At 45.7% G+C, this 25,807-nt stretch overlaps 1 protein-coding gene across 1 annotated transcript in view; it reads right to left on the bottom strand.

Moving 5' to 3' along the window:
- Positions 1-321: 321 nt before the first annotated feature.
- LOC308361796 (CLIP-associating protein 1-B-like) overlaps positions 322-25,807 on the bottom strand; it is a 75,924-nt gene continuing 50,438 nt past the window's right edge. Inside the window, exons 20-39 of the mRNA XM_080834237.1 lie at positions 22,628-22,735; positions 20,494-20,655; positions 15,830-15,933; positions 15,349-15,372; positions 14,356-14,600; positions 13,522-13,585; positions 12,936-13,099; positions 12,206-12,284; positions 11,791-11,934; positions 10,755-10,850; positions 9,721-9,864; positions 8,984-9,093; positions 6,244-6,391; positions 5,516-5,756; positions 4,887-4,946; positions 3,459-3,649; positions 3,123-3,251; positions 2,738-2,944; positions 1,911-2,027; positions 322-1,463 (exon numbers count right to left, since the gene is read on the bottom strand). Coding sequence (XP_080690363.1) covers positions 1,377-1,463; positions 1,911-2,027; positions 2,738-2,944; positions 3,123-3,251; positions 3,459-3,649; positions 4,887-4,946; positions 5,516-5,756; positions 6,244-6,391; positions 8,984-9,093; positions 9,721-9,864; positions 10,755-10,850; positions 11,791-11,934; positions 12,206-12,284; positions 12,936-13,099; positions 13,522-13,585; positions 14,356-14,600; positions 15,349-15,372; positions 15,830-15,933; positions 20,494-20,655; positions 22,628-22,735 — 2,624 coding nt within the window. The 3' untranslated portion in view covers positions 322-1,376. The remainder of the gene's footprint in view (positions 1,464-1,910; positions 2,028-2,737; positions 2,945-3,122; positions 3,252-3,458; positions 3,650-4,886; positions 4,947-5,515; positions 5,757-6,243; positions 6,392-8,983; positions 9,094-9,720; positions 9,865-10,754; positions 10,851-11,790; positions 11,935-12,205; positions 12,285-12,935; positions 13,100-13,521; positions 13,586-14,355; positions 14,601-15,348; positions 15,373-15,829; positions 15,934-20,493; positions 20,656-22,627; positions 22,736-25,807) is intronic.

Below are 25,807 nucleotides of genomic sequence, written 5' to 3'. Positions count from 1 at the left end.
GAGGGGCTATACTGGGTTGGGACAACTGACTCGTTTTTTTGTAACAGTGCACTGAATAAGAGCAAATCCAATTTGGATTTTTTTTCCTCTTTTTTTCTTTGTAAGATTATTGCTCTGGAAAACATCCTACATTGTCATTTTTTTGGCCGATACCCGCACAGCTTTTAGTAAGAATATTCACTTTGCCCACTGGCACTCAATGTATAATCTATAGGAAAGCTAAAGAAACGACCAAACCCTTTAAAACTGAGATTGTCCAAAACACCCCCCCCCCCCCCCCCCCCAAAACTATCGATTTAGTTGATATTTCATTTATGACAAGTCATGTTCTATTTGGGGCCTTCAAGAATGAAACCAAACACTGCTAAGGTTTAAAAATTCCAGCATCAACTTGTTTCTCAGGGAACAGCCAATTCTACTCAGATTACTATTACTTCCTTTTAAATTAACAACACTCCTGATACGCAGCCATCTGCATATATTACACTTTCTTACATAATCTGGTCCTCAATAACAAAAGAACAAAGGAATGAATTCACTTCACAATTATGTGGTCCTTAAAATAACGGATTGAAAAAAACGAAAAAAAAAGTCTCATCTTCCTCATTTTACCATTTTGACCTTTGACCTCTGACTAGGAACCAATCAGAATTGCCTAATGTGAATCACTGGCCCAGCCAAATGTTGATCCGACAGTCTAGCACACAGAAACAAACCCGAAGTGAAAGATTGTAACTGAAAACCAAAAAAAACAAACCCATTCCCAAACAACAAACGTGGCAAATATGGTGACAGAAATGGAACAATTCCCTAAAACTTCACAGTTTCTTCATCTTCCGTGGGCAATGTGAAAACTAATAGATCAGGTAGATACTCCATGGCAGACCTTCTTTTTTCCAAAAGAGTTTTAACACTTACAGTACGATTTTTGAAATGCCCATAAATGTGTCTCTGTTCCCAATATGACTGATCTCACATCAGAATGTTCTGGAGAGCCATGAGGCAGCGTTGTCATAGAGACCCAAAGAGTCTCTTACATTCAACAACAACAACAAAAAAAAAACCACAGACATTATTCTGAATTACTGCATACACAGAGGTGTACACAATGACGCATTCATAAAACAGAGCAATGGAGTTAAAATAATTACCGAAGGAGAAAAACGAAACAAATCCCAAAAATAAACAAAAATAAAAACATTGGTCAACGATGGGCTAGACAAAAGGAAAAAGAACACTGATTTGCAGCGGGATAAAGTGTCTTGCTTGCAATGAGGACTTCAGGATGAAGATGAAGTTGAAGATGAAGGGGGGTGTGACGTTAGGGCCTGGAGCAGTGGAGCGGTGACGTGACGTGACGACTGGAGGCTTGGTGTTTAGCTGTGGGAGGACACGTCTGAGGAGCTGGAGCTGTTGCTGTTGGTGGTCTGGGCCCTCTTGATGTAAAGGTTCAGCAGCTTCATCTGGGGACACAGGACCAATGCCATTTACATTGTGGACGCACACGCACACGCACACGCACACGCACACGCACACGCACACGCACACACACACACACACACACAAATGGACAGGGCAGTGTTTTCAACCAGCAGGGCTGACTGAGAAACAGGAAACTTTGTCTATTTTGCCACAAAATGACATGATTGAGGACATTTTTTAGGCTAATGTTTGGGGTAATAACTTCGAAGCCTTTTCACTAAAGCAGGTGTAGAAGAAATCCTTAAAATCAACAGAACATTTTCTTTTGTGTGTGTTTGTGTGTGTGTGTCATGATACTGTGTGTGTGTGTGTGTGTCCATGATAACAAAATGTGAGTGACATGGTACTGTCTAGCAGAATGACTGTGTGAAGTAGATGGTAAAGGTAGACGGGGGTCTGGGGTACAGGTAGACGGAGGTCTGGGGTACCTTGCTGCCAGTTAGCTGGGCCAGATGAGGCTTGAGGTCTTCTCCAATCACAGAGTAGATAGCCACCAGGCAGAACACACTTGCTTTGCGTACACTACTCTCAGTGTTATCGTAGCTCTGAAAACAAACACACACACACACACACACACACACACACACACACACACACAGATGGAGAGAGAGAGAGAAAGAGAGAGAGAGAGAGACACATGCACAAAAAAAGGAAATTCAAAATACAATCATGATTCACTTCCTCCTGTTTTGAAGCGGCATTGATTACCGCTTCAAAGGGCTTCTGGATGGTTTCCCATTAAACGAATTGTTGTTTAGACAAATGGACCAAAGCTTGTCTTTCCATATCGGTACAGACCAAGGATGATGTCACAATGAAGGGGTAAGTTAAACGTGAGGTGTGTGTTCATACCTGTGGCGCTAAGTTAAAATTGAGGTGTGTGTTCATACCTGTAGGGGTTAGTTAAAGGTGGGGTGTGTGTGCGTACCTGTAGCAGGCCTGGGATGATGTCAACATGAGGGGGTTAGTTAAAAGTGAGGTGTGTGTTCATACCTGTAGCGGTTAGTTAAAGGTGAGTGTGTGTCCGTACCTGTAGCGGTTAGTTAAAAGTGAGGTGTGTGTTCATACCTGTAGCGGTTAGTTAAAGGTGAGGTGTGTGTTCATACCTGTAGCGCTACATAAAAGGTGAGGTGTGTGTTCATACCTGTAGTGGTTAGTTAAAGGTGAGGTGTTTGTGTTCGTACCTGTAGCGGTTAGTTAAAAGTAAGGGTTAGTTAAAGTTGAGGTGTGTGTGTGTGTGTGTGTGTGTGCGTACCTGTAGCAGGCCTGGGATGATGTCGGGGAGCAGCTGAACTAGGGACTCCTGGGAGATTCGCTCGATGACTTTGCTCTGCATCTTGATGGCAGCCAGGTTAATGGGGTAGTCGGCCGTCTGCACGATGGGGCACAGGACCTTGATGACCTGCTCCGGGAGGATGGAGGTTGCCAGGGTGGAGGCAGCTTCCTCCGCCGCACGCACCACCTAAGGGGAATGGAGGGAGGGAAGGAGAGGGAAAGAGAGAGAGAGAGAGAGAGAGAGATAGAAAACAGTGTCTGAGTGAGAGAGTAAGAGTCTTACATGGCTCTGAGCACAGATACAGAGAGGCTGTTCCTCTGAGCACAGATACAGAATGGCTGTTCCTCATGTGGGCATGCGGTACCTCTTTATGGGAGTCCTTATGGGCCTCCAGGGTCTTCATGATGGTGAGTTCTGCATAGTTCTTGAATCGGGCCGGCTGGTTCCGTAAGACCTCTCTCAGAACCCGGAGCGCCAGGGCCCGAATGGTGTGCTGCAGGGGAGGGGAAACAGATCCACTGCATTACTAACAGAACATTAGATCTCAAGACATTTAGCCAAGTTCAGAAGTTCCCAGATCTGTTTAGATTGTTATAATTATAATTCTACGTACTGTGTGTTTGTGTGTGTGTGTGTGCGTGCGTGCGTGCGTACGTGTGCGTGCGTGTGTGCGTGCACATGTGTGTGAGCGCTCCCTCACGTCTTTGTCCCCCAGCGTCTCGAGCAGCAGCAGCAGCATGGTCTTGAAGTGCTCGTCCCACACGGCCTGGCTGTCCTCCCGCGTCACCTTCAGCAGCTCCAGCAGCGCCGCCCGCCGCTCCTCCACACGCTCGCCCACGCCAGACAGCTCCTTCAACAGGTCCCCCACCAGCTCCAGCAGCTGGCCCGTACCTTGGGGGGGGGGGGAGAGAGAGAGAGAGAGGGGGGGGAGAGGGAGAGAGGGAGAGGGGGGAGAGAGAGAGCAGAGACAGACTTTTAATATTCATTTTGGAAACATGATCTGATGTTAAACATTTTTTACTATGTGTTTAAAACATTTAAATGACGAGTTAAGGACGAAGGGGGGGGGGGGGGGGGAGAGCAGGAGAGGGAGCGAGTGAGAGCGAGGAAGAAAGAGAGAGGGAGAAAGAGAGCGAGAGAAGGATGATAATGAAGAGGGGGATAATAAGAAGATGTGAAGGGGAACAGGAAGTGCAGTTAGGCAGTGAACAGGAAGTGTAGTTAGGTAGGGAACAGGAAGTGTAGTAAGGTAGGGAACAGGAAGTGTAGTTAGGTAGGGAAAAGGGAAGTGTAGTTAGGTAGGGAAAGGGAAGTGTAGTTAGGTAGGGAACAGGAAGTGTAGTTAGGTAGGGAACAGGAAGTGTAGTTAGGCAGGCAACAGGAAGTGTAGTTAGGTAGGGAACAGGAAGTGTAGTTAGGCAGGAGATTACAGCCCCGTTACACAAACTAAATGGACGAGGCGGAGGCAAAGAGCTCAAGAGTCAAGTTAATTAATTTCCTATAACGTAAAGGAAAAATTTAGTTCTGTTAAAAAGAAAGCAACCTGCTTAATTCGTAGAAATATCTTGGATAACATTGGGTAGTTTGGTTTTTAGACTTAGTTACGGTTGATTCTACATTGCTAAGCCCCAATCCTTTAGCTTGTTAGCGGTTTCTGATTTCATGCTTGATAGCTTGTTGGATGTCCAGATATCATGTTATTTGACCATGGAATATATCGCCTTTACCCCATTAGAGAGAGGGGGCAAAATGAGAAATATATATATTTTTTTGTGTGTTTTCATTCATTCCTGACTACACACTCACTGTAGTAGCCTCTGTGGATTGGCAGCTTTTCAGTCAACTGTCATTTACTATGGTTGTTATAGTTACCATTTTAGGTTTCCAGAGCATTGATATAGAACGCTGATTGAACTTATTCACGGATCACCTTTATGGGTGTCCCATTATTGAGAATTAATGGACACCTGCCAGCCAATGAGAGAAGAGTATTTCTCGACTCCAGGGTACAAATTAGAAGAAAAGCCTGTTCTATGCGTGACAAGACATTGTGATGTTGTGAATTAAAAGACTGTAATCATGCAGACAGAGAAAGACACACAACTAAAGCACATGGGCTGAGTCTTACCTGTGGGTAAGGTTTTGGGATGCATGATCTTATTTTCACCGCCCTCTTGTTGTCGCCGGCCTGTAAAGAGGAGTATGTAGAGGTGAGTGTCCATGCGTTTATACAGGTGAGTATCCATGAGTTTATACAGGTGAGTATCCATGAGTTTAAACAGGTGAGTATCCATGAGTATATACAGGTGAGTGTCCATGCGTTTATACAGGTGAGTATCCATGAGTTTATACAGGTGAGTATCCATGAGTTTAAACAGGTGAGTATCCATGAGTTTAAACAGGTGAGTATCCATGAGTATATATAGGTGAGTATCCATGAGTATATACAGGTGAGTATCCATGAGTATATACAGGTGAGTATCCATGAGTATATACAGGTGAGTATCCATGAGTATATACAGGTGAGTATCTATGAGTATGTACAGGTGAGTATCCGTGAGAATATACAGGTGAGTGTCCGAAGTCAATGTGCATAATCTATGTTTCCTAAGTTTGCCGTTCTCACACACACACACACACACACACACACACACACACACACACACACACACACACACACACACACACACACACACACACACACACACACACACACACACAGCTTAAGTGTGGGATCCTGTATTTGAAGGGACTGACCATCTCTGTAGTGCTCGGCGTCGTCGTCAAACACAGCCTCTTTAAGGGCAGTGCGGTCGTAGCCGCTGATGGTGTCGGTGTAGTTGTAGGGGTTGTAGTCGCGCGAGCGCGGCCCGCTGAAGGAGCGGGGCGACGGCGTGTTCAGCAGAGACGTCTTGTTGTCCAGGGCAGTCCGCCCGCCGCTCTCCACCACGTCCGTACCCTGCCGCTGGTCTGCCCCTGACGGTGCCACTCCTCCGGCCTGGGGGAGAGGGGAGGTGGATGAATTACTTTACTATTACTAACATTTTATTGACTTTACATTATATATGTATTTCATTAGTATTAGTGTTGTGTTTGTCCTTTATGTTACATGTGTCCTTTATGACCATATATAAGCATGCCATAACCAATATTATTCACTTTTAATAAACCAATAATATTAAATGTAATATCTGAACTTTACCACACTAATACACTATACTATAACAAAGAATGGTATTGATGGTTAAAAAATAATAATAATTAGGCTTTAATAATATTGTTTTCCCTTTTGTCTTTCTATTGTTACAACTATTAATACTACTATTGCATAGGAAGAGTGTGTAAAACAGTCTTGTTGCATAGGAAGAGTGTGTAAAACAGTCTTGTTGCGGAAGAACAGTCTGTAAAACAGTCTTGTTGCCGAGGAACAGTCTGTTAAACAGTTTTGTTGCCGAGGAACAGGGCTCTAAAGTGTGAGCACTGACCGGGTCGTCTCGTTTGCCGTCTCGTCTAACGGGCTCCATCACGTCCTCCTGACTGCGGAAGCTGAAGTTCTGGATGGCCTCGGTCACGCCACGCAGAGAGCTGTAGATCTCATCAGAGTTCATGTTCTCTGTGTCGTACTCCATCATGCTGCAGAGGAGACGTGCGTACACACACACACACACACAGACACAGACACACACACAGACACACACACAGACACAGATACAGACACAGACACACACACACACACAGATACACACAGACACACACAGACACACACAGACAGAGACACACACACACACACACACACACAAAAACAGAGAGACACACACACACACATAGTGAGGACTCTAATATGCCTATATTCACGGGTGCATAAATGAAGACGCTTGACAACAGACAAAAACACGAGCATCTCTCCCAAACAAAACCATGACACGTGATGGAACACATAACGTAAAAACCAAACCCCAAAAGACATGGGAACACACGCGAAGACCACTTTAACTCGTATGATGACCACGTAACGCACAAGCCAAACGTGACCCCAGACGTGGGAGCGTCCGCCGTCTACAACGCTTATGCTAACACTCTCCCTTCCATCCACATACGGAACAACTAGCAGTGAGGCAGTGCAACCCATGGGAGACGACAAGGACCACAGCAGAGATGGACAGTAGGACGTCACAGCATGGGAGACATCATGAGGCACAGGACAGGATAGGCGTTTTGCTCACAACCCGGATGAATGATAAATGGGCTTCGGACACGGCGAGAAACTTACGGAGACAAGACGAGACGAGACATCATTCATGTAATGCTCCAGTGTCAAAATGCTAACTTTCAAATCTTACTGGAAAATATATCTGAAGCTACTCAAGCGTTATCTTATCTTATCTTATCTGAAGCTTGATCTGCACTGTCGGAGTCGACTAGCAAACGGCAGTGCTGCGTCCAGCATTCTTTAAGCCTTTGAAACCGTCCACCACCCAGAGACCCAGAGACCCAGAGACCCAGAGACCCAGAGAGCAGAGGACTCCAGAGAGGACCCAGCCCTACTCTGGTGCGGAGACCAGGCCGAGGCTGGGTCTGTTTCCAGTGTCAGCTGTTACAGGGGGAGTCTGAGGTCCAACAGTACTGAGCACCACCCTCTCCAGCAAGACACTTCTCTACCCAGATCCCTGAGCACCACCCTCTCCAGCTCTTCTCCACCCAGACACTTCCCTACCCAGAGCCCCAGCTAAAGTGCATTACCTGGGGGAGAGAGTGTGGCGGGGGGGCCCCCTAGTGGAGGAAGCAGCAGGGATGGAGGAGGGGGGAGGAGGGAAGGCGGGGGGGTTCTTAGAGACACCGTTAGTGCTCCAGCCCCAGAGACGGCTGGGTGGAGGGAGGGAGAGAGGGATGAAAAGAGAGATAGAGTGAGAGAGAGAGAAAGAGAGTGATGAGTATAGAGATAGATTGAGAGAGAGAGCGAAACAGAAAGAGAGATGTAAGAGTAAGAGAATGAGAGATAAGAGAATGTGAGGACAGAGAAAAAGAGATGTTAGAGAGAGAGATGGAGAGATAGAGAGGCAAAGAAAAAGAGAAAGTGAGAGGGAGAGAAAGAGAGACGAGGGCAGGCAGGAGACAGTGAGATAGATAGAGAGAGAGAGAGAGAGAGAGAGAGATATAGAGAGAGGGATAGAGATAAAGAGATAGATAGCAAGTGGAAATTAGAGGAAAGGAAGGGGTAGGTAAGGGAGGAAGCATGAGGGAAGAAAGGAAAAAGAGAAAAAGTGAAATAATTTGTTTTGCTTCAGTGTGAATTACATAATAAAGAGAACAGAGCAAGACATCTGAGAAACTCACAAGCCCATAGACAGATTTTTTAAATACCTAGATATGACCACCATTTGATATAATAGCGCAACTACAACAAAGAGCCTCTTCACCCGAAATGTGTAAAGCTAAGATGAACTGGAGCAACTCATTGCATTTGTGTCTCAGTTTGATCAACTTAGACTAAATCAGTTATCAGACCCAGAACAGCTCAGAATGGCTATTCAGCAGAGTTCATAAACATTAAAAGAGTAAATGTCTTAACTTCAACCATCTCACTCACTCCCTCACAACCTCAATTTCAGTCACTGTCCTTTAGAGGTGTTTATTCTGGGGTTTTGGTTTTCAATCTTGCTAAGGATGAGCAGGTGACTAGCACCGCCATTGGCACTGCAAACTCGGTCTACATGCAAGTGTGTGTGGAGGGCCTGTGTTCTATAATACATGACCAGTATGGGAGATTCACAGCATACACACTACAGGGTCATTTAAAGCCACACACACAAAGAAAGCTTCTGTTGAGAATGCAGAGATGCAACCAACTGACCCAAGGCAAACCTCAAGATCTACCAAACACTATACAGTTTCATTGTAGAAATTATATAATCATAAACATAATCATGAATTATATGCATTTATGCAATTATATGCATGGAAATATATGTACTGTATAAGTTCTATGCAATGTGGATATATATTACTTTAAATAAACTATACTGTATATTTACATATATATTGTATTTCATTGTGTATCATCATATTGCCTGTTATTTAAAATATATTAATATAATGATATGCAAAGTGCACATGTATTTATCAAACATGGGGTCCTCCACCATCCATGCTGTAGACCAAACAAGAGCCTGACTGGTCTGTCTGTGGACCAGGTGGCTGGGGGCTGGGGGAGGAGGGGGTACGTACCTGGGAGAGAGTCCCCCATGGGAACAGTTGGTGGGGGAGGTGAGGGGACTGGTGCGACTGCTGGGGTGGCGAGGAGCTGGGGTGCGTCCAACGGTGTTACTGGGAGAACCCTGCGTTTAGAGAGAGGGGGGGAGAGAGAGAGAGAGAGAGAGCGAGAGAGAGACAGAGGGAGAGAGAGAGAGAGAGATGTAGTGCATGAGGGAGAGAGAGAGCAAGAGAGGGAGAAGGAGGGGGAGAGAGAGAGAGCAAGAGGGAGAGAAAGAGGGAGAGAGATATTTTAAAACTCTGCAGTAGAATGCACAGAGGGTCAGAGTAATGCAGTGTTTTTAGAGGCCGGGGCGGAAGCTCTTATCCTACCCTTACAGAGAGATGGAGCTTCATGAAAAAAACATGGCAAAGGCATTAGTGCCCAGAAAGCTTCCCTGATAGTTTCACCCCTTTGCCTTTTCACTTAAACTTTGTCCTTAACTCTTTCTTTCATCTGGGCCAGTGGAAGCACCTTTAAAGAATTCTGAGCCAAAGCACTTTTGGTTAACTTCAGCACTTCCATGCTTTAGGGGCACAGAAGTCCAATATCAACAACCTTTTGCCAGAGTTACAGACTGTAACTTTAATATGCCTTGGCTGCACTATAGTTGTTGTCTGCAGTGTGACTACCACACTACTGGGACTGTGTAGTGTGTGTGAGTGTGTGTGTGTGTGTGTGTGTGCGTGAGAGAGTAAGTGTTGTGAGTTACCACGGCAGCATTGCTGGAGTTTTTGAGGTGGTTGTGCAGGAGCTTGGTGGCTCCGTCCTGGAAGGTCTTGGGCAGAGCTCCAAGCAGCATGGTGAACTCAGGGGTGTTCAGCTCAAACAGCGAGATAAGGACCATCTGGGCAGCCTACACACACACACACACAAAAGGTGGAGAGTCACAGAGTGAGAAAAGGGTGAGAGACAGCATGCACGAGTGTCTGTGTGTGTGTGTGTGTGTGTGTGTGTGTGTGTGTGTGTCGTGTGTGTGTCTGTAGACTTTCAGAAAAAAATCAACAAGGAGCCTCAGAGATTAATGAGAGCGCCTGTGCCACAAGCAGACTCCAGCCCAGCAGAGGGCGACGCTGAGACTTGAGCTTAAGCAAGAGGAGTCGGCTCATGTCCACCAGCACTCCCCGCACCAGACAGGCATTCCATTAGGACATGCACACCGCGTTTCAGCAGCGCGTCAGAAAAGAGCCAAACGGCTGGCTAAAGATTACAGGTTAAATAGAGGTACATTTCACTCCCCGAGCAAATCAGTCAAGATCAAGGCTCGTACAAAATGAGTAGTAGACAGTTTTAGCACATAGCTTTTAGCACATAGCTTAGCTTGTCTGCATGCATGTTGGTACGGTTCAGATTGGTGATATAGCCTGTTAACTGTTAAAGCAGAAGACACTCAAAGTGTAAGGAGCGATGTAATCAGGAAAACACTCATCAACACAGAAGGCCACTATTCCGTTACGGGTCACAAATACACACGGCTCTTTACGGGTCCTAGCTACTGGCACAGTATCAACAGCTAGAGTTGGGGACAACGGACATCAATCCTCAACGATCTGGCAAAAGCTTGGTTAGAGAGAAAGAGAGAGAGAGAGGAAGAATGAAAGAAGAAGAAGAACGAGAGGAGGGTTGGTAAGGGTTTCGGACGGGTGCACAGGCAGATAGGAGCTGGAGTAGCGCAGATAGGGGCGGGTTTGGGGGCGCGAGGTGCTTGTTGGGGGGACGGGGGGGTGGAGGGGGGGATCGCTCTACCTGCTTGCACCTGTCCTCCATGTTACCTTCCGTGGGCAGGGAGAGCAGGGACCCAGGCCTGCCCGCCCAGTCCTCCCCTGCCCAGCTGTGCAGGCTCTGGGGAATTGTGGGTAAAGTTCATAGACATGTTAGGGTCTGAAAGTTAGTGGTAATCTTTAGAGACAGGTCAGAGGTCACAGGTCAGAGTGTACCTGCAGCTGGACTGCTGGATTAAGGTGCTGACCCCGAGGTCATGTGCTGACCCCAAGGTCATGAGTGCAATACCCAAACTGACACAAATGAATGTCTGTAAAATACTGTGAATTGCTTTGGATAAAAGCACAGGCTAAATTACTATACTAAATATATATATAGTAAATTAGCCAGTGCTTTTATTGAAAGCAATAATATATAGATAGATATTAGATAGATAGATAGAAAACTTGTATTAATCCCGTGAGGGAAATTCAATATAAATATATATATACATAAGGTTAAATATTCATCGTAAAACTCAATCCTGTGTTAAACCACCAAGAAAGCTGTTCTCCTGTTTCCGTTGCCAAGGCCCTACCTACTGGTTCCTATGGTTACCTACTGGTCTCTATGGTTACCTACTGGTCTCTATGCCCTCAGTGTAGCTGTGCGGTCCCAGAATGTGGAAACTTGGCACGAGGCACAACCACCCAAAGAAATAGCACTGGCTTGCTGTTGGCCGGCTCTGGGTTTTGTAAAACCGCACTCATTAAACCAAATCTTGTGGTTTGAGTGACTTTCAAACCCGTGGCCACTGTGTGGCACAAGTCACAGTCTAGTCACAGGAAGCTTCAAAACACTGAACTGAAATCAGTGAAATCATAAATGAACCAGGATCACTGCCAAGGACGCTCGCCCTAAGAGAGAGACTGGAACTGTGAGGGACCCAGGAGATTAAGGTTGAACAGGAGGAAGACTGGACAGAGATGAAAACAGAGACAGTTGCCATGGCTTCCTCTCCATCTCCTTCCTTCTATCCGTCTCTTTCCTTCTCTCCGTCTCCTCCTCGGAACACACTCACCTTGCGGACGTCAGAACTCTTGGGCTCCGTGGTCCACGTGATGATGCGCGAGACGGCCAGTCGTGTCTCGCTGGAGTTCACGAAGTCCGTGGGGTCCATCTGGTGGGCAAGCGTCTCGATGTACTTCAGGATGGCCACCTTCACCTACGCGTCAGGAAAAATAAACACGCTGTGTCCGACCCGTTCCAAAAACAGCTTGTGAATGCTTACTACCACGGCATGTGGAGCTTAGGGAGGCAAACTAACTGTGTGGTCAGAATCCCACAGCCATAACAATAACACACCCACACTTCCCACAGAGTAGGAATAATGTCATCTCTACACCACAACGACAGGAGGAGGAGGAGAGAGGGAGAGAGAGGAGGAGGGGGAGAGAGAGAACATCTACAGAAAAAGAAATAAAGCATCCATCAACCTTGAGGTTGGGTGTTTGCGTCTGGTCGACGATAAACCGCATCAGGATGTTGAACTGCTGATCGTACGGAAAGGAATCCCTGAGAAAAACGGGAGGGGGAGGAAGAAAAACGAAGACAAGAAAAGTCACTCACTAAGGTCCTCACTGAAGGTCCTCTTAGGAGTTTACAGACATACAACCACCAGTTTGGTCCCCTGTCGACGGATACGCCTCTTTATTTTATTGAATTTAATGAATTTAAATGTATTTAATTTAGCACCCCATTCAGTGTTGCTCTGGTGTGTTGATCTAATCTAAAACCTTACATCTTCATCTGGTGTAATACCTCATCTATGGTTCTGGGCAACTTTAACTTAAAGATTTAGCCAAAGCAAGTCCCAACCAATTGTGTTGCTAAGGCAATGATCTTGAAGCATTCCTGTTAACAGGGTGGGTATTTCCAAATACATACAGCTTGGTTACTTTTTTAGCAAATTCATTTGAAATAATTCGATCATCTTTCAATCCTACTTTAGATTATTTAGTCTATCTGGTGATGTCGAGGGCCTTCTGAACCTTGGCCTGTGTGTGTGTGTGTGTGTGTGTGTGTGTGTGTGTGTGTGTGTGTGTGTGTGTGTGTGTGTGTGTGTGTGTGTGTGTGTCTGTGAGGGTGTATGTGTGTGAGTGTGTATGTGTGTGTGCGTGTGTGTGTGTGTGTGTGTGTGTGTGTGAGTGTGTGTTAGCTGCAGACCTGGTGATGTCGAGGGCCTTCTGGACCTTGGCCTGCACGGAGCCTAGCAGGTCGGCGCCCATCTTCTTCAGCAGCTGGGTGAGGAGGACGAAGAGCCAGTCCTGCAGGTCCTCACGGTGCAGCAGGATGAAGTCCACCAGCGTCTCCAGGAACATACTGAACACCTAGACACACACACACACACACACACACACACACACACACACACACACACACACACACACACACACACACACACACACACACACACACACACACACACACACACACACACACACACACACACACACACACACACACACACACACACACAGTGGTATAGACTCTAAACACTACTTAAGAGCGTGATATGTTCAACACGTCTTTAAAAAACAAAGTCAAACTAGGTTAAAAAAACAACAAAAAAAAATAAAAAGAACTTACTCTCTGAAGTTATCCGTCCACACACACCACCGCAGACCATGCAAGGAGAGGAAACGTCTGTTAACACTCGGAAGTCAGGGAACAGGTATGTGCTGCAGATCTGCACTGGTGTTTCCACCTAGGTCCAGCGTGTGTGTGTGTGTGTGTGTGTGTGTATATGTACCTTGCTGTGTGGGTCTGCAAACATCCTGGTGAAAATCTCACACAGTCGCTTCAACTCGACACGGCTGCAGGGACAAGAAATGGAGATATTTCTATTTTAATTCAATTGCAATTTAAATATAATTCCATTATAAATTGAAATCCAAATCAAATTCCAATGAAATGCATTTGATATGTGGATCATGGATACTCTGCACAAGGGTAGCTCATCAGCCCCCAAATCAGGAACCGCAAACCCCACCTAAGATTCCTCTGGTTTCAATGCAAGACATTTGATAAGTGGATGAAGTGTTCTCAGGGTTATTAAAGAAGCATTAAGGAGTTCTGTTCCAAAACTAGCACGCTTACTACCTAAAAGGCATGCAAAAACCTTGCAAACACTAGAAGATAGAAGCTTGCCAACACACTAACTGGTGTCTTTTGGCAGTATAGCTGGCACTGTCATGCATGAGTATTCCAGCATGGTATACAGAACTACATAGGGCATATCCTGGATGGCTAGTTGGGAGGACACTGTCCTTCACATGCCCATATGCTATCAAAATGAATTTGAGGATAGTACCAAAAAGTGGCAAATTGTTGCATAGTGTTACTTTTAGGATTCTACCTATGTTCTGCAGAGTATTTTCTTTACTTTTATTATTTTGTACATTGTAGATTAATACTGAAGACATTTAAACTATGAAAGAACACACATGGAATTATGTACTAAACAAAAAAAGTGTCATCTGACTGCAATGTAGAAAATAATGAAAGTAAAGAAAAAATGATAAGATGTGTCCAAACTTTTGACTGGTACTGTATGTTCTGCAGTGGCAGGAGCAGTGGGCCCTACCTGAGGATCCTCTGGTTCTTCAGCAGATTCTGCAGGCCCAGCAGCCCCTCCTTCCTCTCGGCCCAGTTGGAGCTGGCGCAGTGGTTCAGCACCTCGGCCACGTCCTCCGTCTGGCGCATGTAGTGTGGCATACCGCCGTTACGCGAGCCGTACGAACGCTCGGAGCAGGCGCTCGACGCGTCACTGTTGGCGTCGTCATCGGAGTACATCCCCGGTGACTCGTAACGACGCCGTATCGGTCTCCGCTAAAAGTGTGTGTGTGTGGGGGGGGAGACAGAGAGAGGGAGAGATAGACACGCGGAGAGGGAGACAGAGAGAGGGAGAATTAGTGATAATCATTAAAGGACCAACTCCATCTAACTATTCAACTACAACACACAACAACAACAACAACAACACAAGAACTACCCTTCAGTCATTCACAGCCATGCAGCTACGCTACAGAAGTTAGAGGACAGCCTACTGGAGGAGCGCGTGTGTGAGTGTGTGTGTGTGCGTACTGCGTAGTGATTCTCTGATCAGAGATGTGTGTGTGTGTGTGTGTGCAGTGACTCTGATCAGAGATGTGAGTGTGTGTGTGTGTGTGTGTGTGTGTGTGTGTGTGTGTGTGTGTGTGTGTGTGCAGTGATTCTCTGATCAGAGATGTGAGTGTGTGTGTGTATGTGCAGTGACTGTCTGATCAGAGATGTGAGTGTGTGTGTATGTGCAGTGACTCTCTTATCAGAGATGTGAGTGAGTGTGTGTGTGTGTGTGTGTGTGTGTGTGTGTGTGTGTGTGTGTGTGTGTGTGCAGTGATTCTCTAATTCTAAATCTAAACAGCTGGACTGGTGAGTGTGAGAGTGTGTGAAAAGCTGGACTGGTGAGTGTGTGAGTGTGTGAACAGCTCGACTGGTGAGTGTGTGAACAGCTTGACTGAAGAGTGTGTGAGTGTGTGTACAGCTCGGCGGGTGGAAAGCAAAGAGGATAGGAGCAAACCTCAAATTGGTCAGATACCTTATTCCTGGAGTCGCCTAAAAGCTGAGAAAGTTAAAGGGTAACCAAGAAGGGAAGAGTACAAGACATTACTTCTCGAAAGGTTTCATAATCACAACACACACACACACACACACACACACACTCACACACAACTCAAAGGTCTGGATACAAATGAGTATATGAAAGTATTTGAATCCATATCCTTCAATCTATCACTTTACCAGTATTAATCAGGATTATTCTTTGAATAACACTGCGAAATATATACAAGGGGATGTCAAATGTGTGTGTGATTGCATGTGTGTGTGCTTGGAAGCATGAGTGTGTGTGTGTGTGCGTGTGTGTGTGTGAGTGTGTGTGGGTGTGTGTGTGTGTGTGTGTGTGTGTGTGTGTACTCATGTCAGTGTGTGTGAGTGAGTGAGCAAATGTGAGTGTGTGTGTGTTTGTGTGCACTTATGTCATTGTGTGTGAGTGAGCGAGCTAATGTGTGTGTTCTCACCAGAGCGTCGGCCACAGCTGCCTCCACCTCCGTGCCCGTGTTGAGGATCCTCATGGCATTAACAGAGGCCGAGATCCGAGCTTGGTGCGCCAGGCCATAGCGGTCTGTCAACGACGGAGACAAAAGACAAAACACTAACATTAGAGAGGAGAGAGGGGTGAGATGTAAAGGAAGACGAGATGGATGAATGGATGACTGGAAGCATGGGGAGGGAGGGAAAACCAGGAAGAACAGAAGTATGCAGGAAGGAATAGCTTGGAGAAAGAGAAGGATGAGGAAAGAAGAGAGGGATGGAGGAGAGAAGAGAAGTAGAGAAAGGTAAAGAGAGGTGAAGGAGGAGAGGGATTGAGGAAGGAAGAGCGATCGAAGAAAAGAAGGAATGGACAGATGGAGAACAGGAGGAGGATGCAGGAGGGAAGACAGAGGTGGAGGAAGAGAGGGATGAGAAAATAAGAGAGTGGAAGGAAGGAAAATAGATGGAGGAAGAAAGGGATGGAGGAAGGAAGAGAGGGATGAGGAAGAGAGGTGGAGGAAGATAGGGATGGAAAAAGGAAGAAAGATGGAGGAAAAGAAGGGATGGACAGATGGAGAACAAGAGGAGGGGTAAAGGACAGCATGATAAAAGATAATGAAGCCCAGCTGAAGACAGAGGGCATTTCAGAGGGATTCTAAACTCATTGCTGTATACATGGGTCACTGAAGCACAATACCAGGCATGCCATTACAGAAGGCTTGGCAAACTAAACAAAAAATAGATGATTATGAATAGAAGCAGATGACACAATACCCTTGAAAATAAATACAACGCAATAAGGGCCAAATCAAATTAAACATTTCAATAAAAAAGTGAATTTCAACACGTGGCATACAAGCCAACATAAAATAATAAAATTAAATTGACAAAAAAGGTCACGTTAGCAAATAATAAAAATAATGGCAAAGACACACACACACACAAAAAATGTTTACAAACACACTGAAAATAAGACAAAAGGGGGACCTACGAGACCAAAACCTCACACTTCACCATGTTCATGTGATGGTGGGGCAACTGCTTTTCCTTATTTCTATTTTCTAAAGGTATTCATCCGGAGATCCCCTGTAGAGAGACCAGAGGCAGCATTTTGTGGTGCCTTTCCTCATTAGCTAAGCTGAAGTGTCTTGTCTGGACCCGAGACTGCAGAGAGAGATGTGGTCTGCCAGCAGTGGGAAGTGTGAGGTTTTAATCTATGGCGCCCCCATGTGGCTGGATGAGGTATTACAGCGCTGGGCACAGCGTGCCATGGAGGAGACGGGTCACCTGAGTAGCCGAGCGGGTCGGCCGATGTGAGCGCACTCGTGGAGCGGGAGTGGCGTCGCGATGCTGAGGAGGGGGTGTGATGGGAACAGGCGGCGGGAGAGTCAGGGAAAGGGTCAACACAACACACACGGAGGTCGTGACCTCTACCTGTAGTACATCTCAACTAGGGCTCTATTATACCTTAACTTTCATATTCATGCCAGAGATCAGATTCAGACTTTACAGTCCTTTACTAGCCACCCTCATATTCGCACTTCACCCACTACAATCTGCCTGTGACCAGTCAGTAGCTGGCTTTACATTTTCAAAATAATTTGAATACAATGGTTTAAAAATCAAATATAAAATTAAAACTTTAATAAAAGTTTCTGAGCTGTTGGTGGACACAAAATTCCCAAGGTTAGGACTGGGGATTGGGTTTAGGGTTAGGAGGATTGGGTTTAGGGTTAGGCTGTGGATTGGGGTTAGTGTTAGGGTAGACAGAGACATTGGCACAGGTGCGAGCCTGGGATTAGTCACCCAGTGGACTCAAACCCCGGAAGGGGCTGGTATGTTGTGTGTGTGTGTATGTGCGTGTGTGTGTGTGTGTGTGCGTGTGTCGTAGTGTGTGTGTATGTGTGTGTGTATGTGTGTGCGTTTGTACGTGTGTGCGTTTCTGTGCGTGTAAATGTTTGCGCGTGTGTGTGTGTTTAAGCGTGTGTGTGTGTGTGCGTGCGCGTGTGTGTGCAAGTGTGTGTGTGTGTGTGTGCGTATACAAGTGTGTGTGTGAGTGTGTGTGTGTGTGTGTGTGTGTGTGTGTGTGTGTGTGTGTGTGTGTGTGTGTGGGTGTGTGTGTGTGTGTGCGTACCATGTGCTCGTGCGTGTGCGTGTAAGAGTGTTTGTGTGTGTGCAAGTGTAAGTGTGTGTGTGTGTGTGTTTTTGGCACCTACGTGTGTTTGTGTGTAAGTGTGTGTGTGTGTGTGTGTGTGTGTGTGTGTGTGTGTGTGTGTGTGTGTGTAAGTGTGTGCGTGCGTGTTAGAGATGCGCGGTTGGCGGTTGCACCCGCGGACTCCGCGGTTAAACCGCGGATCGGGCGGGTGACGTGACAAAAAATAATATTTTAATTAAATTCGGGCGGGTGGCGGTTTACCCAACGAAATTCAAAATATCTACACATTGTTAAATGTCGTTACCTACATCCAAGCACATTTTTAAATAATACAATTTTCATCAGGCAGTAAATTGGCCTAGTTCAGTGTATGCATACAAAGCAAACAAAGGAAGCAAAAAAGTTCAAATTAAGTGACGATCCCTATCATGTCGCGTCTCTTTGCAACGCCGCAAACCTGCAAGCTATGAGTCAGCTGTCAGTATTGGAAGAAGCCTTAACGTGTCGTAGATGAAACTGCCTGGGTTATTTTGTTTCGTTAGGCTATTAGTTATATTTTAAAACAGCCAGTCATTGTAGCCTACCACTCGTGGAATAAGGAATTTCAAAGAGATGATGGAGTGATTTGACTCAGAAGTGACATTGGGCATTGGCAGCGCGAGATGTTCAGAACAAGTTACACTTCTAGCTCAGTAACATCACCAGCTAAGAAAGAAGGTAAGAAAAATAGTCGGAAAACTTTGATTTGCAAGGCAAGCAGGCAAGTGTTGGGGTTGTTACAGTAGGCTATAAAGCCTACAATGCGGTGAAATTTCGGAATTGGCTAACAGACTCGGCGTTTCCTTCTAAACTAAAAACAAGGCTATATTACCATATTAAAATGGTGTACCAAATTGCGTTTTATTACAATGATAAAAAAGTGTAGGCCTACTAGCCTATGGTAAGGTCAGGTTTGCCGATGTGCTTGGCTATTTTAAAGTTTCTCCCTGTGCATCGATCGGAGACAGACGTCACTTCACTGATAATATTCTGGGGATAGGCTACAACATAGCCAATAGGCTTTCATACTAGGGGCTTTATCCTTTAAATATCTTTGCGGCATTGGATCAGTCTCCTTTCAAGAACATGCGGGCAAGAACTTTCTAGCCTCGCGTCAGCAGCGCCTATAGGCTACCTAAAAACAACAGGCGGATGGCAGGCGGGTGCGGTTTTGAAAATTGGTCGAACAAATTGGTGCGGATGTGTAGCGGACGGATCATGCGTTTTGTGATGCGGTTGCGGATGAAATAATAGCCCATCCGCGCATCTCTAGTGCGTGTGTGTGTGCGATGTATGTGTGTGAGTTTAAATATGTGTGTGTGTGTGTGTAAGTGTGTGTGTGTAAGTGTGCGTGTGCGTGTGTGTGTGTGTGTGTCTGCATGTAAGTGTGTGCATGTGTGTGCGATGTGTGTGTGTGAGTGTAAATGTGTGTGTGTGTGTGTGTGTGTGTGTGTGTGTGTGTGTGTGTGTGTGTGTGTGTGTGGCACCTGTGTGTACTCACCCAGGGGGGTGAAGCCCCGGGCAGGGCTGGTGTCACGGCTGCTCTCGCGACTCGTGTCACGGCTGCAGCCCTGACTCACACTCGGACGCGGTATACGACTCAGGCGTGCTGATGCGCACGCACACATCAACACACAGGCAGAAATAGACACACACACACACATACATACATACATACATACATACATACAGAGAGACACACACACATAAACAAGTAGACATACACATAGGTAGAAATAGAGACACACATACATACATACAGAGAGACACACACACATACAGGTCACGACAGCAGAGGGCAGGCACACATGGAAGAGAGAAAACACACAAACACACACACACACACACACACACAGAGACACACACACACACAGGCCGTGGCAGCAGAAGACAGGCACACGAGAAAGAGAGAGAAAAAGATTTGATACATTGACACATGCTCTTAGACGATCAGAGAGAAGAGGTTAGTTAGGGGTCAGAAGGGGGAAGAGGGAGTAACACACTTGAGGACAATCATCAAGTCAAGAAATAGAAACAACCCTAACAGCCTCTGATATAAATACTAATGATATTTCACATGGCCATGGTATAACAACTACTTAAAACAAAAAAACAAAACAAAAACACAAACTTAAAAACATGATGCATTTAAAAAAAACTTGTAACAAACAGACCACGTGTAACAAACAGATCATATGTTCCTTGACACTCATCAAGCTACACACATATTACACACACACATTATACACACACCCACCCAAATAACAGATTCACATGGCCTCTGAGGGCTGTCGGTTCTGATTGGTTATTTAATAGCAAATCTCTGAATAAACTCTCCTTTGATTGGTTGCTGACAAGCACCTTCATGAAAGTGTCGTTCTGTTGGTGTTTGTCAGCACCTGTGTTGAGTATGCTCTGTCCTGATTGGCTGCGGGTGCGGTGTAGGCGTGTTCTTACCGGAGCCGGTGCGTGTGGGGCTGGTCTCGCGGCTGCAGCCCTGGCTGCGGGGGATCCGGCTGCGTCTGCCGTCGGCGGGCGTGGCCGTTCCCGTGGGCCGAGGGATGCGCCCGTACGTGTGGTGGCCCAGCAACTTGCCAGGGGAGCTGGAACGACTGCCGGCTACACACACACGCACACGCACACACACACACACACACAGACAGAGAGACACACAGAGACACACACAGGAAGAGAGTGTGAGGCAGACCTTAGAGACCAAGTCAGCGACCGACCTGAACTTATCAAAATGGAATTCACTTTCATTGGACAAAAAGTTCAGATTTAGCCCTCTATCCTCACAGCGTAACCAGCACGTCTCATGCAGGGATGCATATATCCCACGGTCATGAGCTCAATCCCCAGGGAACTCACACACTGATAAACAACGTGTGCTTAGGTAACAATAAATATAAGTGGATAAAAAAAATAGTAATTTAGCAATGAACTTTAACTAGTTTAACTAGTACCTAGTAATTAATTAGGCATAACTAACTATAGTTAACACTATAGCCATGAATGTGTATAATAATGAATGTAAATGTGCCTAGTGGCACATGTATAAGCAGCTACTTTGAAGTTATATGATCAGTTTGGCATTATTTGATATACTGCAGGAGGGCCACAACAGCCCTTCACCTCCAGTGGATGTGTAGTGTGCGTCACAGATCAAAGTTTGAATGTATTTCTCACGTCCCCTACAGAAAAACACTATTCCACTGAGTGACGTGTCTAAGAGTGAACTCCACTTTGATAAGCCCGAGGCAATACTTCAGGACCCACCCAGGACAAACCCGTGGCACATGTGAGCACGACAGACACAGGAGGACAAGAGGAGCAACAACACCACAGTGCAACACTGACCGCAAGACGAAGGGCAGCCTTTCCAGCCTGTGACCCAAATCTCAAACACACACACACACACACACACACACACGCGCGCGCGCGCGCACACTCTCTCACTCACTCACACACTCACGCACACTAACACACGCACATGCACACACACTCACCCACACACACGCGCACACACTCACCCACTCACACGCACGCACACTCACACTCACACAAACACACACACTCACACACAGACGCACGGACGCACACACACAGGTGAACCAAGACCAGTCATGCAACGGTGGATTAAACAACCATCTGCAGGCTATTGGACCAATGACAACGCATGCTGATTCCCTCTCAGAAGAGTGCATAAGGGAGACTCATTCTGATTGGCTGAGGCTAGTCTTACCACTGCCTGTGGGGTTAGCCGATCTGGATCCTTGTTTTAAGAGAGAGAGAGAGAGCAGGATGCAAGACAGCGACAGGAGGCATCCAGTTACCAGAGATGTGAAAACACTACATTATCCAGCATGCATTGCATCATGACATCACCATCCACGCAGATGTTAGAACCATAACGTGATGATGATGATGCTTGGGGTCATAATAAAACCAGGGCTGGTAAATTCCAACTTGGGAGACTTCGAGTCCCATCATGTTTGTGCTGTAGGAAATACAGCAGCTGCCTTCACCCACGACTCTCAGTCGTCATGGCGATTAGCAAAAACAGACGCCTGCCCCAAGCAACAGCAGAGGGCTCTTACTGTCTGTTTGATTGGTTGGATTTGCCACCCCTGGGTTTAAGATGGCAGTGTGAGCGAGAGAGACAGATGTAGGATGAGTACTGGTTAGGTGCAACAGCAGTAGAGGAGGGGGGATAACACCGCAAACACTTAATTTCTCTGAGCATCCACATTCATTATGTGTGCAGAACACCACGTCTGAGTATTTTAGCATTCCAACATCTCCATGTTAAACGTGCAAAGTAGCTGTTAGTGGGCTACTGCGACAGGAACCCAACTGATTCTATACACTTATATGCAGCCCACAGCCAAGTACATGGGACTTAAAAAAAAAAATTGTGAATAAGTAAATAACCAGAAACAAACTACACATAGTCTTTGAATGGCTTCTTCTTCTTCACCCAAAAATAAAAGTTTGTTAATTCCCGTCACGTCTCTTCATAATACTGAGCCCGTTACAATTCTATAACAACTCAATCGTATAGAAGGAGGAGATCATATCTGATACTCACGTTGCGATTGCGACACAACTTTGGCTCGAGTGCGCCCCCTGCTGTCTATAACTGGAGTGACACCTCCTGCACTGCTGCCTGAACTCGTCCTCCTGGTGCGAACACGACCTGAGGGGGGAGAGATAGATAGATAGATAGAGAGAGAGAGAGAGAGAGAGAGAGAGAGAGAGAGAGAGAGAGAGAGAGAGAGAGAGAGAGGAAAAAAGGAGGGAATGCGAGAGAAGAAGAGGAGGAAGAGGAATAAGGTGATGAGGAGAAGGATAAAGAGGAGGAAGAGGAAAAGGCAGTGAAGGGGAGACATAGCAAGAGATAAAGAGAGAGAAATCCAGAGAGAAAGAGAGATAAAGAGATATCAGAGATAAAGAGAGATAAAGCGAGACCAAAAGGCCAAAGAACAAGAGAGGACAGACAGTGATGGAAGAAAGAGAAGAGATTTAAGTTACATCTGAACACCAATCCAATCCAACACACTGAACATCAATAGATAAGTAGACATATTACTGGAGTCTAGGGATGGGAACCGAGAACCGGGTCTTGTTTAGAACCGGTTCCCAATGAGCCGAATCTTTGGAATCGTTAGCCAAATTCATAACCGGGTCTGTTAACGGGTCTCTGTGCCGTTTGCGCATGCGCGAACTCTTATAATAAAGTCAGAACGTAGCAGAAATGGCAACTCGACAGAAGCGATCTAAAGTGTGGCTTTATTTCACCCGAACGGATGTGAACATGGTCACTTGTAACCTCTGTAAAAAATGTATTTCCTCAAAGGGAGGAAGTACATCTACCATGAATAAGCACTTGAGCACACATGGTATAAAATTACAAGAATGTCATGTTTTCGATGCCAGCAGCAGCTCAACTAACGTCGGCGCTTCATCCCTTACTTGCCAAGGTAAACTCCTCAAAATGTTTTATCATCATAACGGTGTGACTCGTGTGTTATCAGCAAACGTTTGCGTTTTCGTGTTAACCATAACTTAACTTAGCATTGAATTGCTTAACAGAATGGGCGATGTTGGACATTGTCATATATTATATATAACTTGCATAACTAGGCTAGCTTAACGGTATAATCTTCTATTTTCAACCGTTGGCTAGAGGCAGGGGCAGTGCTTGCCTCCCCTCTGTTGGTCCTAGGGTAGGGTAAGGCTGTACAAAAGACTCTGTTAATAAGCAAGCAACGCGTGCAGCTCCCTCAGTTTGACAGTTCGATATGGATACGTTTCTCGTAGCCAATTCAGTGGGAGCAATAGCTAAGTGTTAAATATACTGAGTGCCTAGTTTGTACATGATACAAGTAATTATGTTTCAGTACGTTATTGTGTTTGTAGTGGACTCTACATTGCTATTAGAAGCGTTTAGCATAATAGTTCGCTATTAGCAATACAACCAAGCAACCTACAAGAAAATATACAGTCCTTTACCTCAATAACAAGGGCTGTATGTCAGATCAGAAAATTCAGCGATTTTGTTAGTGCCATTTTTTTCATTGTGCAAACCAGCGTTCGCTCTATAAATAATCTCCATTTCCATCCAATTAAGCTGATGATGACGTTCTAAATCAGACGGGCTCAGAGGCTGCTAGTCTGTCATCGTTACAGGCTGCAGTTAGTACGTCTTCTGTAAGGAAGGAGCATTGTTATTTGTATGAACGTTTATATTAAACAGAACACATTTTATTTATGTTATGTAAGTTTTATTTAAATGTGTATGTAAACATTCTAGAAATTTATATAAAAGAACATTAATGTAAAAAACCCGTTTGTGCTCTTTTTTCGCCCCTTACCAAATTATAAGAATCGATAAGAGAATCGATAAGGAATCGGTTCGATAAGCAGGAATCGATAAGGAACCTGAATCGTTAAAATCTTATCGGTTCTCATCCCTACTGGAGTCATGCACTGGGAACAGCAGGTACAACAGAGGTCCTAACTGGCCTGGAGCAAGTCTGTCACTTCTGAACGTCCATTCTCAACAAAACAAACACGTCAACACACAACGTCAACACGGTGACATGTCCTAGAAAGAACCAATGTTGATGCCCCCTCTCCAACTATTGAAACACTTACAAACCCTTATCTTTAACAAAGAGCCATGTTTGAACTGAACCCAGCACAGTGCTTGGCTATTTCTACGAGGCTGAATGGCCAGCCATCAGCTGTTAGCCTAAACCGCGATTAGCAATGTAGCTGCATTGCAATGTAAATCTTCAAGTATGTTGACTAAATTTAGTCAGTCAGTCATATTCCAATGTCTTCACTACGAGGACAATGGCTTCCGCCTCCCTGTACTCACACAGTGTACAGTCGTATATCTGCACGATTTGGTCTAAGACGATGAATTTCATTTCATATATAGGCCTTAATTATCTAACTGAACTGGCTGATAACTGTATGAGTGATTTTAGGTAGGCACCTAATCTAATCATGGGCAATTCATGTTTCCATCTACCCAGCCTATATTAAATTATTATTTATTCTATTCTATGATGTTATGTTCCCCATCAGTGCTCACTCATTAGATGTTTCCAGGTTAAGGGAGAGGAGTGGAGACCACAGCAGCAATCACACTGGACACCATGCAAACACAGACCATGCAGACCTCCAGACAGTACGTGACAGTATGTTACAGTACGAGACAGTATGTTACAGTACGTGACAGTACGTTACAGTATGTGACAGTACTTTACAGTATGTTACAGTACGTGACAGTACGCGACAGTATGTTACAGTACGCGACAGTATGTTACAGTACGTGACAGTACGTTACAGTATGGCCACAATACAGCACAGAAACCAGGGGGGGGAGACAAGAGTGGAGATCTTAAACAGTGTAAGGGGGGGGTTGCGGGAGGTTGGCTCAAGGGCCAATGGACACTGTGAGAAAGACCTACAAACACAGAGTACATAAGTACACACACACACACACACACACACACACACACACACACACACACACACACACACACACACACACACAAAGCCTTACCCTCCACTTTACCAGGAGTAGCGCCATCTTTGGGCATGAGTGTAAAGGAGGAGAGGCAGAGGTGGGGGTGGGGGTGGGGGGGGTAATAACAGGAAGAGATTAAAGATCAGAGGGCCTCAGACTACAGTTAGAGGGAGCGGGGGGGGGGGGGGGGGGGGTTTAGTATGGGTGCACAGAGGATGTTTATAAGAC

This window comes from Sprattus sprattus (assembly GCF_963457725.1).
Source record: "Sprattus sprattus genome assembly, chromosome: 3".
NCBI classification, from domain to species: domain Eukaryota; kingdom Metazoa; phylum Chordata; class Actinopteri; order Clupeiformes; family Clupeidae; genus Sprattus; species Sprattus sprattus.
Note: the sequence above shows the minus strand (reverse complement) of the source record. Positions and strands in the feature narration are given on the sequence as shown.